Source organism: Lemur catta, chromosome 23, assembly GCF_020740605.2.
Source record: "Lemur catta isolate mLemCat1 chromosome 23, mLemCat1.pri, whole genome shotgun sequence".
Classification (NCBI taxonomy): domain Eukaryota; kingdom Metazoa; phylum Chordata; class Mammalia; order Primates; family Lemuridae; genus Lemur; species Lemur catta.
In genome coordinates this window covers 9,587,143-9,603,613 of record NC_059150.1, presented here as the reverse complement: position 1 = coordinate 9,603,613, position 16,471 = coordinate 9,587,143, and the positions used below count along the sequence as shown (strand labels likewise).

The 16,471-nt window shown below is 35.3% G+C and overlaps 1 protein-coding gene across 2 annotated transcripts in view; it reads right to left on the bottom strand.

Moving 5' to 3' along the window:
* Window positions 1-16,471, bottom strand: part of SYT14 (synaptotagmin 14) — a 141,507-nt gene that overhangs the window by 41,127 nt on the left and 83,909 nt on the right. For both annotated transcript variants that reach the window (XM_045536416.1, XM_045536415.1), the window contains one exon: window positions 567-838. In XM_045536416.1, coding sequence (XP_045392372.1) covers window positions 567-838 — 272 coding nt within the window. The remainder of the gene's footprint in view (window positions 1-566; window positions 839-16,471) is intronic.

The window sequence follows — 16,471 nt, the reverse complement described above, 5'->3', positions numbered from 1 at the left end:
TTCAAAACAGCAATACAATTATTTTTCGTCATTTTCACATTTTTGATCCAAAAAAGTACTTAAAACTCAACAAACCAACCACCCTGAATGTATGAAGACATGAATTCAAATTTCATTAGTAAAGCTGATCATCATTTATTCTTTCCATATTCTATGATATGAAAATACAATAAGATGATTTTGAAAGACTTATGAAAAATGAGTAACATAATAGTAAAAAATACAAAAAAAATAATAAAAATAACATAAGTAGTAACCCAAGATGAAAGAAGGTAAATAATTCAAAATGTTTTATATAAAATGTTAAATAAAAAAACCATCTTTAGCTAGGCATCTTCCTTTGGTGGCAGGGATGTGTGTGCGTATGTGGCAGGGGAGTTGAAGACTAGTTGGGACAGTCCTGACAAGTTTGTGGATAAAGATTAAATTAAGAGTGGACGCTAGTACCATAAGCCACAAAGGAATAAGATAGTGATAAAATCAATTATTTTTACCAAGAGGAGAAGCAAAGGATTATTATCCTCTGAATAATATTCGTTTTCAAACTTCTATGTACTTTTACTTACTTCAGGGCTCAGGACTGCAGTGCTGTCACTTGGAACATCTTCTTCATATCCTTTATTATGAAAACTTTCTATTTCATGACCTGTGCTTCCTTCACTTGGGCACTTGTTATATGAGCATCGTGGACTGTTGCTGCAGTGGGAAAACTCACATTTACTGTCCCCAATTTCTGAGGGTGTACATGACAGATGGGGAGAACCACTGTCATCCTGATACGGTGGTGGCTGCAGTTCATCCAGCGGGGGTGTTCTTCTCATTCTCTGAATGCAGTTTCCTGATAATGATTAAGAATCTGGTCACTGTTTCCGATTAGTCCCAACATGCAGTACAGTCTATAATAATTGTAAATAACTTTAAACAACTGGATTAAAAAAATTGTGGCAATGTAACTACTATATTTACTAATGAGTTCTCTTCTTCCCTAGTTAACAGGTGGAAATAAAATAATCTGGTTCCCCACTCCTCTCCTCCTGCATAAAATGATTAGGAAAAATAAGTCAAATACCGAGAGAGATCCTGTTCTATACCATAAAAATGAGAGTGATAAGTATTAGTTAAATGGTTTATTTATGTGGTTCTCTCTCTCAAAACGATCCTGCAGCATACATACCTCATCTATTCCCTTGTGATTTGTGGCCTTTCTAGCCAAAGTAATAAAAATATGGTAGGTAAAACAAACATAAAAACCTCATTTTTGTTCTTCAGTTACTGAGATGAACTTAAACTAGCATTCAGCTAGTGGTGTCGGAACTCTTTTTCTATATCTATCCTGGATCCAGAACCCTAAAATGAGGTGGAGTGTTAATCAGGCTCAATCCCTGTTTGCTAACCTCCATCAGTCAGCGAAGACTGGGGGCTGCATTCTGTCTGCTCTCCATCGTAAGGGCACCCCCACCCCACTCCACGTCTGTGTCTGTATTCCTGCTGACGCACATTTCCCTCTGCCCACAGGAAGCACCTCCACCTCTAGCGGGAGATGTGAAGCCACATTTTCTTTCACTGTTAAATTGTCCTTTTAATTTTTACCTCAAGGATTTACCTCAATGATTGATAATGAACATATCTGTGAACAAGGATGGAGCTGGGGGCTGAAGGGAATAGAGTCCAGTACACAGTTTAAGCACAGCTAAGTCTGTGTAGATAAATCCTGAAGGCAGTATCAGATATTAAATTTAATTTTTATTTTTTTCTTTTAATGAACTGTGTATCTCCTTTCTCAAAAGGGGGTGGTTTTATTATAATTGTTATGGAGTTCCATTCAATGGCTCCTCTGTTCTTCCTAAGAGAGAAAAGCTTTAAACATTTTAAGCCTCATTTTAAAATTGCCACAATGCCGGGTTCAAATGAAAAATAAAAATTTGTATGAACTTAGCACAAATGTACATGTTCATCCAGAAGTCCTAATTTTGATAAATGAACACTAAATGTCTTACTTATTGTGTCTAATATACAGGTGTCCCTCAGTATCTGTGTGGATTGGTTCCAGGCTCCCCACATACCAAATCTGCAGATGCTCAAATCTCTGATATAAAACGGTGTAATATTTGCATATAACCTATGTACATCCCCTATATGCTTGAAATACTTATAATACCTAGTACAATGTAAATGTTACGTAAATAGTTGTTATATTGTTTAGAGAGTAATGACAGGAAAAAACATTTGTCCATGTTCAGTACAGACATAACTATCCATTTTTTTCCAAATATTTTCCATCTGTGGTTGGTCCAATCCATGGATGTAGAACACATGGATACAGAGGGCCGGCTATACTAATTTTAGTTTATAAAACATAAGCAAAAAGTAAAAAAGTTATTGAAATAATATAGTTGAAGCTAAATTAAAGACAGACTAGATCCACTGCAAGTAGTAGCCAAAACCCCATAACATTCCAGAATAATAGACAAGTGGCTGTAAGTGATTGTCTAGCATAATCCATCGACGTGGGGTAGGTAAGTGTGTGTGGCTGGCACAGCTGTCAGGCTGACTTGACCCGATCTATAACCTCTTTATCTCCCAAGCAGCATTCCAATTAGGGCTGACTAATGAGATCTATGCAGAAGATTCTAGAGTGGGGCTTCTGGGAAGCTTTTGTTTTCCTGATAAAAGCAGGCTGACTCAACAGCCGAAATTTAGTAGAAATTTCTGGGATTATCAAACACTAAAATGATGATGCCCTTCCATTACTTTAGTTCTTGTTTTACTACCTAATTTCATATTCTTATTTTTATGGAAATAATATATTCATAAAAGAATTCAGGCATGGATATATTTTAAGTATTTTAATTTACCATCTGCATATTGCATAGCACCTATAAAACAAGACAAAGTATTTTCTTACCCTAGAAAAAATACCATGCATGCATACCCAGAATATGACCTGTGGCTCTTAGTATTATGTTTTATGAGAGTGGTGAGAACCATAGTTCTAAAATATGGTGAATATTCAACAATTGCAGAATTCACTTTTCTTTCAAAGTACCTGTGGAAATTTGCGAAAATTGATTGTATGCTGGATAATAAACTAAGGCTTAAGACATTTCACAAAATTGGAAATATAAAGAGAACGTTTTCTGACCACTGTGGAATTAACCTGGAGATCAGAAACAAAAATATGACTAGAAAATCTATAGAAATCTAGACAAAAATAACTAGAAATTAAAATATACTTCTAAATAACCCATGGATCAAAGAAGAAATCAAAACATAAATTAGAAATATACTGAAAAGAAAGATGATAAAAATAATTCACAGAAGTACTTGCAGAAAGTGGTTGAAGCTATGCTTAGGAGGAAATTTACAGGTCTAAGTGGATATATTGTGAGGGGTCAGGCTGAAAAACAATGATCTAAGCACCCACTTCAAGAAGTTGGAGAAAAAAGAAGCAAATTAAAGCCAAAGAAAGTAGGGAGGATGAAATAATAAAAATCAGAAATTAAATAAAAACATGCATATGACAGAAAGCATTAGCAAACCAAAGTAAAATTCATTGAAAACACTAATAAAATTGATAAACTATTAGAAGAAACTACTCAGGAAGAAAAAGAAAGATGACATAAATTATTAATATCAAGAATAAAAAGAGGACATCATTTCAAATCCTACAGACATTAAAAAGATAGCAAGTTTTCCCTTTGTTCTTCCCCCTTTGAAAATTTCAGCCCTAAAGCCACTGAGCAGGACAGAGGAAGGCAGAGGTCTGCACTGACGGTGGCAAAGGAAGCTGCAGTGGTTCAGAGCCACGTGTCGGAGTCTGAGTGGGAAGGGGAGGATGTCCATCTGTGTGGGAAACCTGCTGTGCTATTTTGGGGCCCAAGTGAGATGAAAGGATGTCCATGTCCATATGGGGGTAGAGGTGGCCACGCACACAGTGTCAGAACCAAGGGGGCTGAGAAGGGCCTTCATTTCCGGGAGTGGCCAGAAGTGAGGTGTCAGAACTGAAGTAAGGTAAAGGGGACACGCACACGTGGGGGCAGTCCTACACAGTGTGTTGGAAGCCAAGCAGGGTGAGAAAGGCCCAGTGAGGGGAGTCAGAGCCTCGGCAGATTGAGGAGGTTCCCACGGAGGTGCAGCCTGGCCTGGGGTGCGTCCATACTGAGGAAAGAGGAGCAACCCAACGGCGGAGTCAGAGAGTGAGAAGGATCAGAGCCATGGAGCCGGGTGAATGGTGTGGTTGGGAAAGCCTAGGTGGGGTGACAAGGGCAGTCACACAGAGGGGTACCTGGTGCAGGATGTCAGAGCATGGGCAGGGTGAGGCATACATCTGCACGCACAGGTGGCCTGACAGGAAGCCAGCACTTGAGCAGGACGGGTAGGCTGTCCAGTGTCAGGTTGGCCTGGAGTGTGGTGCTAAAACCCAAGTGGGGTGAAGAAGGCAACTATGTGGAGTAACAGGAAGTCCTGGACTTTGTGTTCAAACTCCAGCAGGAACTCAGAGCTTAGGTAGGGTGATGAGAGCATTCAATGTGGGGCAAGCCACTCTGGTGTCAGAGCCCATGCTCTGAGGGTCACGAGGACACCCACAGTGGGAGGACATCTACAAGTTGGAAAGGCTGCATGGGATATCAGAACCCAAATGGAGTGAGGGGTATGTGTGCAGACTGATCAAATAATAAATATTAATATGTTAAGGCTAATGGCAGCTAGGTCTCTCGTTGGAAAAGGGAGTTACAAACATGGAAAGGGAAAAATTAGAACAAACTCTACAGTGTTGGATTGGAATTAGATATATCAATGTGAACTTATAGTTTTTAAATATACGGATAGAAATACAGTATAAATGTGAATATAATGTACGTGTGCATATATTTACACACACATCCATACATAAATATTCTAGCTTTTTTGCTCACTGAGAAGGTTTGAGAACACCACCATTTCAATGGCAGTGAGCCCACCTAGTGCCCAGAACTTGGCTTCTAAACCTATTCTCTACTAAAAGGAACCAGGACTCCTTGAAGAAATGACTAATTCCAGAGCTAAACCAGGGAAAGTACAAGATGACCCTAGAAAAGCACGTTGTATTGAAAGGGAGGAGATGTTCAAAGACTGACGGGGACATGTCAAAAGAACAAAGATGTCAGCTGGAGGGGGCTCCAACTGAACAAACAAATCCCCCTAACAATGTGAGTTTCAAAATAAATGACTATAGTAACTATTACTCACTGAAAAAAAAAAAGGAAACCATGAGTTCATATACATATAAAGAAATAGATGAATACATTGAAAGATTTTGAGGAACAGGATATGTATACAGTTACAAAGTACCTTCCCACAAAATGCTTATTATTTACAGAGGGTAACTTTATAGTGAAGAATCATGGTAGTAGAAATCAAACCTTAATGAAGAGATCAAAGTGAACATTATGAGGAATGGGGTAAATCAAAATTGTACACCATTTGATCAGATGAAATGAGAGGAATACTTCTTACAAAATAGAATACTTCTATAAAATAACTCCATAACCTATCAAAACCAACCCATATCTATTATGGAAATTGAATCCATATTTTAAAACCTCCCCAATAAAGAAAATTCCAGGCCTACGTGGCTTCACTAGTGAATTTGCCATTCAAAGAAGGAAAAAAAAACAAAAAAAAAAATCCACCAATCTTACACAAAATATTTCAAATAATATAAAAAAGAGGGAATACTTATTTTATGAGACTAGCATAACCTTGACACCAGGACCTGAAAAAAAAAAGTATATGCCAATCCCTCTAGTGAACATAAGATATGATAGTTCTATATAAAAGATTAGCAAATGAAACCCAGAGTTATACAAACAGGGCACTATATCACAATCATTGTGGAATGCAGAGTTATTCTATAAATGCAAGGTGGATTTAACATTCAAAAATTAATCTAACTCATCACATTAAAAAAACAAAGGTAAAAAGTAATATAATTGTAACAGAGTTTTAAAAAGCATTTGATAAAATTCATTATCCATTAGTGATAAAATCTCTGAGCAAACTAGAAATAGAAGGCAATTTCCTTTATCTCGTAAAGGGTATCTATGAAAGTCCTACAGCAAACATCATATATAATGGTGAAATGTTGAAAGTTTTACCTCTGAGATCGGGAATGAGACAAGGATGCCTGATATCACCACTTCTATTCAACAATGTATTGGAGGTCCTAGCCAGTGCAATAGGTGAGAAAAAGATGATGTGAAATCATTGGAAAGAAAGAAATAAAGCTATCATTACTCTCAGATGATGATCATGATGTAGAAAATCCAAAATAATTTAGAGATAATCTAAAAGAGTTAGTAGCTAAATTTAGCAAGATCATTGAATACGAGATCGATATTTTAAAAAATCAGTTGAATTTCTACACACATGCAAAAACTAGAAAGTGAAATCTAAAAACAATCCCACATATAATAGCATCAGATAACATCAAATACCTAAGAATAAATCTAAGAAATCACCTTGCTGTTATTTTTCTAATTCTTGGGCTTATAATTAGAGTGTATACTCTTAGCAATTGGTGGAACCCAAACTTTCACTTTCTAAGCAGTGACTATATAAATACAGCAAGGGACAGTTGGAAATCATCAGAGCTTCCTTTCTCCAGCAACAAGGCCTCTCAAAAGAAAAGCAGAGACTAGTCTACCATCAGAGACTTGAGAATTGCAGGTTTGGTAAATGCCTCCACTAGTTTGGCTACTGCAAAAAAACTAATAGGCTTAAAAATGATGGTAGATCACTATAAACTTTAATTAGAAGATGAATTCAATGGCAGTTGCCACTTCAGATGGAGTGTCCTTTTTGAACAAATTAAGATAGCCTTGGTATCTGACATGTAGCTTTAACCTAGCAAACGCTTTTTCCTTCACAACAATCCAGACAGAACAAAAGTTAACAGGTTATTTTCACCTGGGAAGGACAGCAATACCTCTACTGTTTCAGGGAAACGTAGATAATGTTTGTTCCATGCCTCAACCTGCTCTGCAGAGACCGTGGCTGACTGAACATTCCACACCATATCTCCTTGATTCTGCTCTACGTGACAACATGCTATTAGGACCAGGAGAGGAGAAGATTGAGAGATGAGGTGCATTGGTAAGATACACATGAGAGAGAAGTGAGAACTAAATCCTATGAAAATACAGGCGCTTGCCACCTCAATAAAGCCCCTGAGGATCCAGGAATATGACGACGGAATACTTCTCCCAAGGTCAAAGAGAATTTACTACCCCTTGTGTTTCTCCCACTAAGATGGAGACAAAAGGCTCGGCTGGCCTCTTTACACTTTGAAAGCAGCACACTCCATACTTGAATACTAAGGCGCTAATAGCTTTGAGTAGCATACAGAGCAAGGTAAGTCTCTCCAGATGATTGAGGATGCGTGGAGGAAGTGCTACACTTCACCTTTAAGACTCAGCAAACCAAACGGTGCTCAAACGTCTGTAGTAGGTCATGACATGAAAAAGTATCACTGCGAAGCTCTGACAGAATTGCAGTGGAGGCCTCAGAAATTATCTTTTTTTTGCACCTTCAAACACATTTTATTAGAAAGCAAAGTTTAGATTATTTTTGTACCATGGCTTGCAATGCTAAGCTTTCCTTGGTTTACTTTCCTGATGGTTTGAAATAATCCCTAGCTCAAACCAGACCCCACCTACAGCTACCAACTTTCTGCCCGTACAATCTTATTCAGTACATCTATTTTTTGAGTGTTATATCAGTTCACTGCCTCTCATTGCTTGACTCTTAAAGCTTTGAAACAAGACCACACTCACTCAGCAAGTAAAGTGAAAAGTGCTTCTTTTCTGAGAAACAGCTTCTGGTATCAAACAGAGATCTACTGGAAGATCAAGTGACACCAGACAGCAGTGTTATCCAACCTGCCCAGTACGAAGTAGATGGCAGTGACCACTTAGCTATAAAGTTGGGTATATCCAGCTGTACGCCATCACCAAGGGAAATTGGCATGTATTAGATGAGGACAGATTAGACTTTCCGACTAAGTGAGCTCTGAAGGTACAGGTAAGTAATATAGTTATGGCTGTTTTCTCTTGTTTAACTTGTATCCATAACCTCATTAGGAGTACATTATGACTAGCTAACTGAGAGTAAAAAAGTTACATCTAGTGATACGCCAATACCAACAGAAGTGAAATGTTCTGATACTACAGTCCCTTTCAGAAGTGGCCCTGAAAGACAATAGAGAAGGGAAATCTCAGTGGAATTCCTAGTAGTCTATTTGGTTTTCAACTTTGCTTAGGGTAAGAGTTGGTCTCAATTACTGGGTAGCTGCCAATGGTCTGGTTGGGTGTAAGGACTTGGGAGGAGAAAGACTAGAAGACTAATTTTACCTACAATGGCTCTACAGCTTGGAAACATTTACATCCCAAATACAATTTAAAACACAAATATGCACCAAATATCATTATTTCTAAAATTTAACCCCATATACTCCAAGTTTCTTTCTCAAACTGAAAAAGTTTCTAAATTTTATAACTGCATTTATTCCACCTATTTTCATTGCTCCTTAGATTGAACTCCTGTTTTCAAATAGCAACTGAAAATCTTAACATTTAACTTTCCTATCTCTGCGACAAATAGCATCAAAGAATTTTCACAATTGAGCTCAGCATGACTTCCATCCAAATGACTTTCTAATCCCTATCCTTAATCATATTAATCTTTAATCAAAAGACTTTCCAGATGTTTCACTATCATATGCTTGTCAGGTTCTAATTCAACCCCCCTACAAGCTATAGTAGTATTATGATTATAGTATTATTATAATTTCGTTTATTGTGTTTTGTGAAAATGTTTTGGAACTAGGTGTTGTGTAATTAAGTGCAGGTTAATATAGTTGGCTAGTTCATGGTGCTCATGAAGCTGAGGCCATAGGTTTATCCCTCTGGTTGTGTTCATTATATGCCGTACTAAAAACTACAGGCATACCTTGTTTTGTTGTGGTTTGCTTTATTGTGTTTCGCAGATATGATGATTTTCACAAACTGAAGGTTTGTGGCAACCCTGAGTTGAGCAAATCTATTTGTGCCATTTCTTCAACAGCATGCACTCACAGTTAGCATTTTTTAGCAATAGAGTATTTTTTAAAGTATGTAAATTGATTTTTTTGGCATAATACTATTACACACTTAATAGACTACAGTATATGGTAAAGATAACTTTTATATATACTGGGAAACCAAACTCGGGTGACTTGCTTTATTGCAATATTTGCTTTATTGCAATATTGACTTTATTGCAGTGGTCTGGAATCGAACCTGCAATACCTGAGGTATACCTGTACATCCTTAACTATATTCAGAAGCAGACTTAGCCTTGTTCAAGTTCTGGGGGGGAAACATTTTGTTCTTATTACATAGTATTATAGTTCTACAGAGCCAATTCCATAATCTTTAAAGGTCTACACATCACTTGCAGGACAATATCCTACGTATCTTTAGCATACTCTAAGAAAAGCCTTAGGAATCTAGCCTCTGCTCCAGCTTCATCCTTCAGCCCTTCCCCTTCCCAGAATCCTTACATCCTCATGCAGTCACAGCCATACAATGGCAATTTCCTCAATGTGCCATGCTCCTTTATGCTGCCTTTGGTACATCCTCCTACCTTGGCCTGGGACATCTTATACCTTCTCTTCCCTTTTACTTAGGTAACATCACATTTACCTCTTGCAAAAAATGCAAAGATTCACTCTCTCTTATCCTTCCCAGTTGCATTTGTCACCCATCCCCAAACATACCCACTCTCTCCCCAAACACACACACCTATGCATGCAGGTTGGGCTAAGTGTTCCTGGGTAGCACACTTGGCTTCCATCATTTACAATGTATTACAATTATTTTAATGTTTTAACTGTGAGCTCCCTGAGAGAGCTCCCTGTCTCTTTTACCTTTGTACTTGCACTGCCCAGCAATGTGCTTGAAACACAGTTGCTAAAACACAATTATTAAACACTTTGCTGAATAAAGGGCAAAATAATTGTTGCCAGAAGTATTTCCTCAATGTGACCCAACCATGAAGTGCCAGGGCAGTGAAAGCTCTGTGTTTACGTGTCATGAACTTACACTATATTTTTTGTTTTAATAGTAAGAAATAAAAGAGTAGATGATATTGAGACATGTTACTAACTGCACAAAGTTTTAGAACCCTTCTAATTAAAATATGTCACAGAAATACCAGGCTGTTGGAAAAATAAGAAAATCATTACTTTAAAAATTTCCTTCCAAAAACAAATGTGATAAAGTCTAACAAGAGTAGGTAAATAATGACTAGATATTATAAATCTGAATTATGAATATGAAAGTGATTTAGGAGGATTTCTTTTAGAGGACACTGGAGGGTGTTTTATTCACAAAATTGTCTAATGAAATGAAATGATATATAGGAAATTCCTACTAGTGTTCTTGTTAAAAGACAAATTTGATTTTAAATATAGAGTAGGCATTTCAAATTCATTGCTATAAATTCACTGAGCTATCCTAAATAACAGCAATCTTTGAGGACAAAATTAAAAAGATGATTGGTATTTCTCTCACAAAATCTCACAAAATGGAACTAGAAAAATCTAGGATTAAATTGGACAACATATATTTTATCACCTTTAATAATATGAAGACAACTCAATATCAACAATGACCAGCAGGTACGAGATTTCTTTTTGGGGTGATAAGAATATTATAAAATTAAATTATGGAGAGGGCTGTACAACTTTTGAATTATATACTATAAATGAGTGAATAAATTGGTGATAAATTTTTATATTTGTTTTAGGAAATGGAAAATAACCAATGTTCTTAGAAGGACAAAAAAAAATGTAACTCCTTTTTGGCCTGTAAAATATACATAGATTTATACTTTAACAGGGTTGTTTGTTGGGGGTTCTATACCAATAAAAGTAAGACTGAGAACAACCAATTAGCTTTTACTTATGACATAAATTGGGGATGTGATCTCAATTCTTTAAGAATAAAACAACAATGAAGCTTTATTCCCACTTTGTGTTAAAAGACTTCAGGCATTCTCAAGACTTTTTATTTTTTCATTTTTATAACACCAAGTAACCAGACACTTCAAAAATAGATGGCTGAAATAGTAGCAATTTAAGATTATGAAGCAGTTAAGTGCTTCACAATGTTGATGTAATATAGCAATTATAGACCTCTGTAATTCAGCAAAAAGCCTTTGTTTTCTTGTTGCTCATATTGAAACTATACAATAAGATACTTCCTTATTGTCACAGAAAAGGGCTCGAATTTTTTAAAATTTTTGCATTAATGTTTTGACCACTGTTATGAACTCACCACAGAAATTTATTATTTTGTAACTAAAAATAAAATGAGGCACTAAGGGGAAAAAGGTTGTATAATGTTAGAATTTTGATTAGCAATCACAGCTGCACCAGAATTAGTTTCTATAGCAACAGGAAGAAATAATGTGTTGAATTGCAATGCAATACAAGATTATATTCTACAGATTGCAATTCAAAAGGAAATCTTTAAAGAATTTTGTCTTAAGAGTTATTAATCTTTTATCCATCATAATTCTCTAACAGAAAATACTTAATTATTCGAGTCTATTTTTTTCTGAATCCTGTTTTACCTCATTCAAATTTAGTATGTTCCAAAAAAGACTGAAAATTTAATATACCTGAACAATAAGAATTTTGGCTACCGTCTCATTTGCATTTTAAAACAAAAATGCACGGGAGTCATTCCTGTGCACTGTGTATATAGTATGTTCCTGGGGTAATTCAGAACCTAGAAGGAAAAGCCTAAAAAGTGCTATTCTGAATAAACTATGTTGTAGGGATAAGAATTAAAAATGATAAGCAAATACTACATTTGTATCAGTATGAAGCTAAGTCTCTTTTTTTATCAATCTGTACCCTCATGTCCAAATTGTCAGTAAGGAACTATATTACTAGAGTATTTACAGTGTATATCTCCCCTACTTCAGTTAAAAGAATACAATCATTAAATTTAAAACGCTGCCCATACTATTTTAACAGCAAAAAATATTATTTCACTGTATCTTCTCTAGTTCTAGGTATTTTGGGCAACTAATTAAAAGCATATGTCTGAACCTTTTATGTATTTTGCCCTTATAATGAGACCTATTACTGTGGCCTACTCTATGCCTCTGAGTTCCAAAGTATCTTTGGAGTTTCCATGGATACCAGTGACAAGCATTCTCTCACAACTGCTTTATGTGTTTCATCAAACACAAGAAAACTGACATGGCAGGAATCAAGCCATCCAGATACTATGAATTTATAATTGTACCATTATTCATGTTTAAAAAAACCCCAAAATATATAGCTTTAATTAAATGAGACAGCTAAAAAGCAAATTATTTTTAAAAATCTGAACAAATCATTGGGTGGAAAATATGAATTATAATAAAAGAAAAGGTATAAACATTAAAATAAGCCAATGTGACAATCCATCAGTGATTCATAGGATCCAGAGTAAAACCTATAACCCATAGTAAACCCGGGTTTAGATCTTTAGTAATGAGAACTTCTAACCATATTAAAGATTCAGCTTATATAGCTCATAAAAAGACTTCAGAAGAGCTCATTTATGAGAACATTGCCCAAGATTAAGTATTGAGTTGTAACAAAAACATCAGTGCAAACTAGAGGAGAATTGTTTTTTATTATTATTGTCAGGAAAAATCACTAAAAATTATTTGGACTAGGTCAGAATCATTTCATTCTACCTATACTTCCTTCTTTCTTACTATTTCTCCATCTGTGTGTGTGGAAGAAGTTTCTTGTGCAGTTATTGAAAGATTATGAAATGTTTCTAAATAAAAACCACAAGAATAGTTAAAGGAAATGGGATTACTCAGTTTAAATGAGAATTAGCTGGGAGAAAAATAATACATCTTTGATATTCTTAAGACTTACAGGGAATGTTTAGTATCTGTTTTTCCTCATCACAAAAAGACTATAGCAAAAGTCTAGGCAAAAAAAAAAAAATACACACACACACACACAAAACTATTCTTGTTGAATTGAGTTGACTAGTGGAAAAAATTTACCCACCTAAATCAGCTTCCCTCTTGATCTGATTGCTACTGAAGACTCAATGCCATACTCTGTTAAGAGTGGTTTGGGCACATGGCATAAGGACCTATTCTAAAAAGCCGCAGTCCCCAACCCCAAGGAACTGGGCCACACAGCAGGAGTTGAGCAGTAGGGAGAGCCAGCCAAGCTTCATCTGTATTTACCACCGCTCCCTATCGCTGGCATCCCCACCTGAGCTCCGCCTCCTGTCAGATCAGCAGCAGCATTAGATTCTCATAGGAGTGCAAACCCTACTATAAACTGCACATTCAAGAATCTAGGCTGCAGGCTCCTTATGTGAATCTAATGCCTGATGATCTGAGGTGGGGCTGAGGCAGTGATGCTAGCACTGGGGAGCAGCTGCAAATACAGACTATCATTAGCAGAGAGGTCTGACTGCACAATAAATGTAACGTGCCTGAATCATCCCAAAACCACCCCCCCACCCCCAACCCAATCTGTGGAAAAATTGTCTTCCATGTAATCAGTGCCTGATGCCAAAAAGGTTGAGGACTGCTGCAAAAAAGCACTCATCTAATTTCAGTGTGCCTCTTCTGTGCCTACATATAACAAAGTACAAACCACTTAAAATTCCAAGTTTACACGTCTTTCTCTCTCAGGAAATGGTAGACAACAGGCATTTATAAATAGTACCTATTTTGTGCTAGGCATTATGCAAGTTACTGAAACTCCACAGGCCTTCCAGAAGAAAACCTAATTTGTGAAGCTTTTATATCAGGGACAAGGAAAATCAATAAAGCACACTGAACAGGGAAGGAGCAAACCTGAGTCTGAACCTGTGATCTGCTATTAAGAGGTGAACATTTTTAACTCTCTGGGACTGTGTCCAAAAAATGAAGAAAACAAGCCAGATCACTAAAGTCCTTATAATTTTAATGAATCCATAATATTTAACAGTTTCATTGTCAAACTGGAATAGAATAAGGGATTAATTTTCTAAAAGTGAAAACTGCTAATGCTGCAGTTGATTATTAAAGAGAACTAGAGAATCTCCTTTCTTGCATGTCTACTTACTCTAACAGAGTTTTATCTTTTAATGTTTGAGATATAAGTCTTCCTGCATGACTACATAAGCTCCCAAGATCCTTAAATAGATGGCGGTTGTACAATGAAGAAAGAGATGGAGAACGGAGGAGATGTTGCATGCCAACGTTAAAACAGGAGAAGAACGAAAACATTGTTCCTTCTTGAGAATAAGATGTTTACATAAAGTAATATAAATGACCACTGTATTTTACAAACATTTTACCTTAATATTATGTTAGATCTCAATTCAACTTTAATGTGAACAATGTTTTGCTTCAATGCTTTTAAATTCCTAAAGCTGTTCAAAATGTGCTCTTTCCTGAGGATATTTCCAGAGACAGATGCAATCAAATGTGGAGACCATCAAAAATTTTTGCACACTATTATTATGCCCCTAAGAAATCACATCATGACAAAGTCAAAAGAAGAAGAAAAAGAAGCACAGAAAAAGTAGGGTAAATATAACAAAATAGTATGGTACAAATAAATTCAAACACAAGAATAACTATAAAAGTACTGCAGTAAATATATATTTGGGAAGGATACAGCAGATTTGAACATAATAAGCTTGACTAAAGGATATTCACAGACCCTAAACCAATAATTAAAGAATACACACTCTTTTGATGAACATATTGGACATTTACCCCCCCAGACACACAAATACACTAGCCACAAAAAGCAAGTCGTAACAAATGGCAAGCTGGTATTACATAGATTTTGTTATCTGCTCACAACATACTTAATTTAGAATTCAGAAAGAAAATGAGATATTTTATCAGCTTAATACATTTGGATATTTTTTATCCAAACTCAGAAACTGAAAAAAAAAAAGATAGGCATTAGAAAAATCATAAAAACAAATGAAAATACAAATATTGCATATTACAATGTATAAGCTACAACTAAAATGGTATTTAAAAAGGAAACTATAGTCTTAAATGCACATTTAGAAAACAAAAGAGATTGAAAAATAATAAAAGTCAGCATCTAGCTCAAGAAATTAAAGAAAATATGAATCGAAAGACAAGAGGAAAAAAGGGAAAAATGATAAAAATTAATGAAATTAAAAAAAAAACTATTCAATAAAGCGGACTAACAAAACCCAAACCAATTTCCTTGGAAAAAACTAAAAAAAAATTTTTTTAAACCCTGATATGATTAAGCAAAGAATATCATTAAAACTTTATAACCATAATTTTGAAAACTTATACAATAAAAAAATTCCTGGGAAAATATAATTTATCAAAACTGACTCATGAAGAAATAGAGAACCCAATTATGCCTACAACATTTAAGTATTGAATCAATAAAAATCTACCTACAAAAAACTCATTATATAAATGATTACAGACTAATTCCACCAAACATTTACAAAACAGATATTCTCAATCTTATATGATGTTCTAGAGAAATAAAAAAGAGGAAATAGTCCAAAACTCATCTTATAATGTTAGCAAAACTTTGATTCTAAAATTTAAACAAGGACAGTATGAGAAGGGAAAAATTTATAGCAAGCTCCTATAGAAACATAGCTGCAAAACTTCTAAAGGGAACAAAAGAGTAAATCAAATATACCATAACCAATTTGGTTTTATTCTCAGGAATGTGAAGTTGGTTTAGAAAAAGAATGTCTTTTAATATAATTCACAACACTAACAGATTAAAAGATAAAATCTATGTAATTTCAAATATTAGAAAGAAAATGATAAAACTAAACATTAATTAATGATTTAAAATAGTTTCAGCAAATGGGGAACAAAGGGAGTTTCCTTAATTCAATAAACCATATCTTCTAAATATCCAGAACAAAATGATAAAAGGAAAACATTAGAAGCATTCCCTTTAAAACATGAAGAGGAACTTTCACTAGTATTAAACATTGTACGAAGTTCTTCGCCAGAGCTAGAGACAAATTATTATAATTTATTAGAATAATAAACAAGGTTGCTAGATAAAATACCTTTTCTAATAATTTGCCTATATAATCCCTTTCCTTTTCTACGTAGACAATCAAATCATTTCCAGGCAATGCCTGTTTTATTTCTTCCTTTTCAATCTTTACACCTCACATTTCTTTTTCTCTCTTATTTGCTCTTCTTAGGAACTCCACAACAATGTTGAATACCACCCATCAGACTGCCAAAAATGCACACAAGTCTGGCAACTAAAAGCATTGATGAAGACATAAAAGATTAGAAACAATGCTTATGCATTGTTAATGGGAAGGTAAATTTTAAAAATATGTATAGAATACATGCACAAATACCAACTTATAGACCATGAAGATATATATAG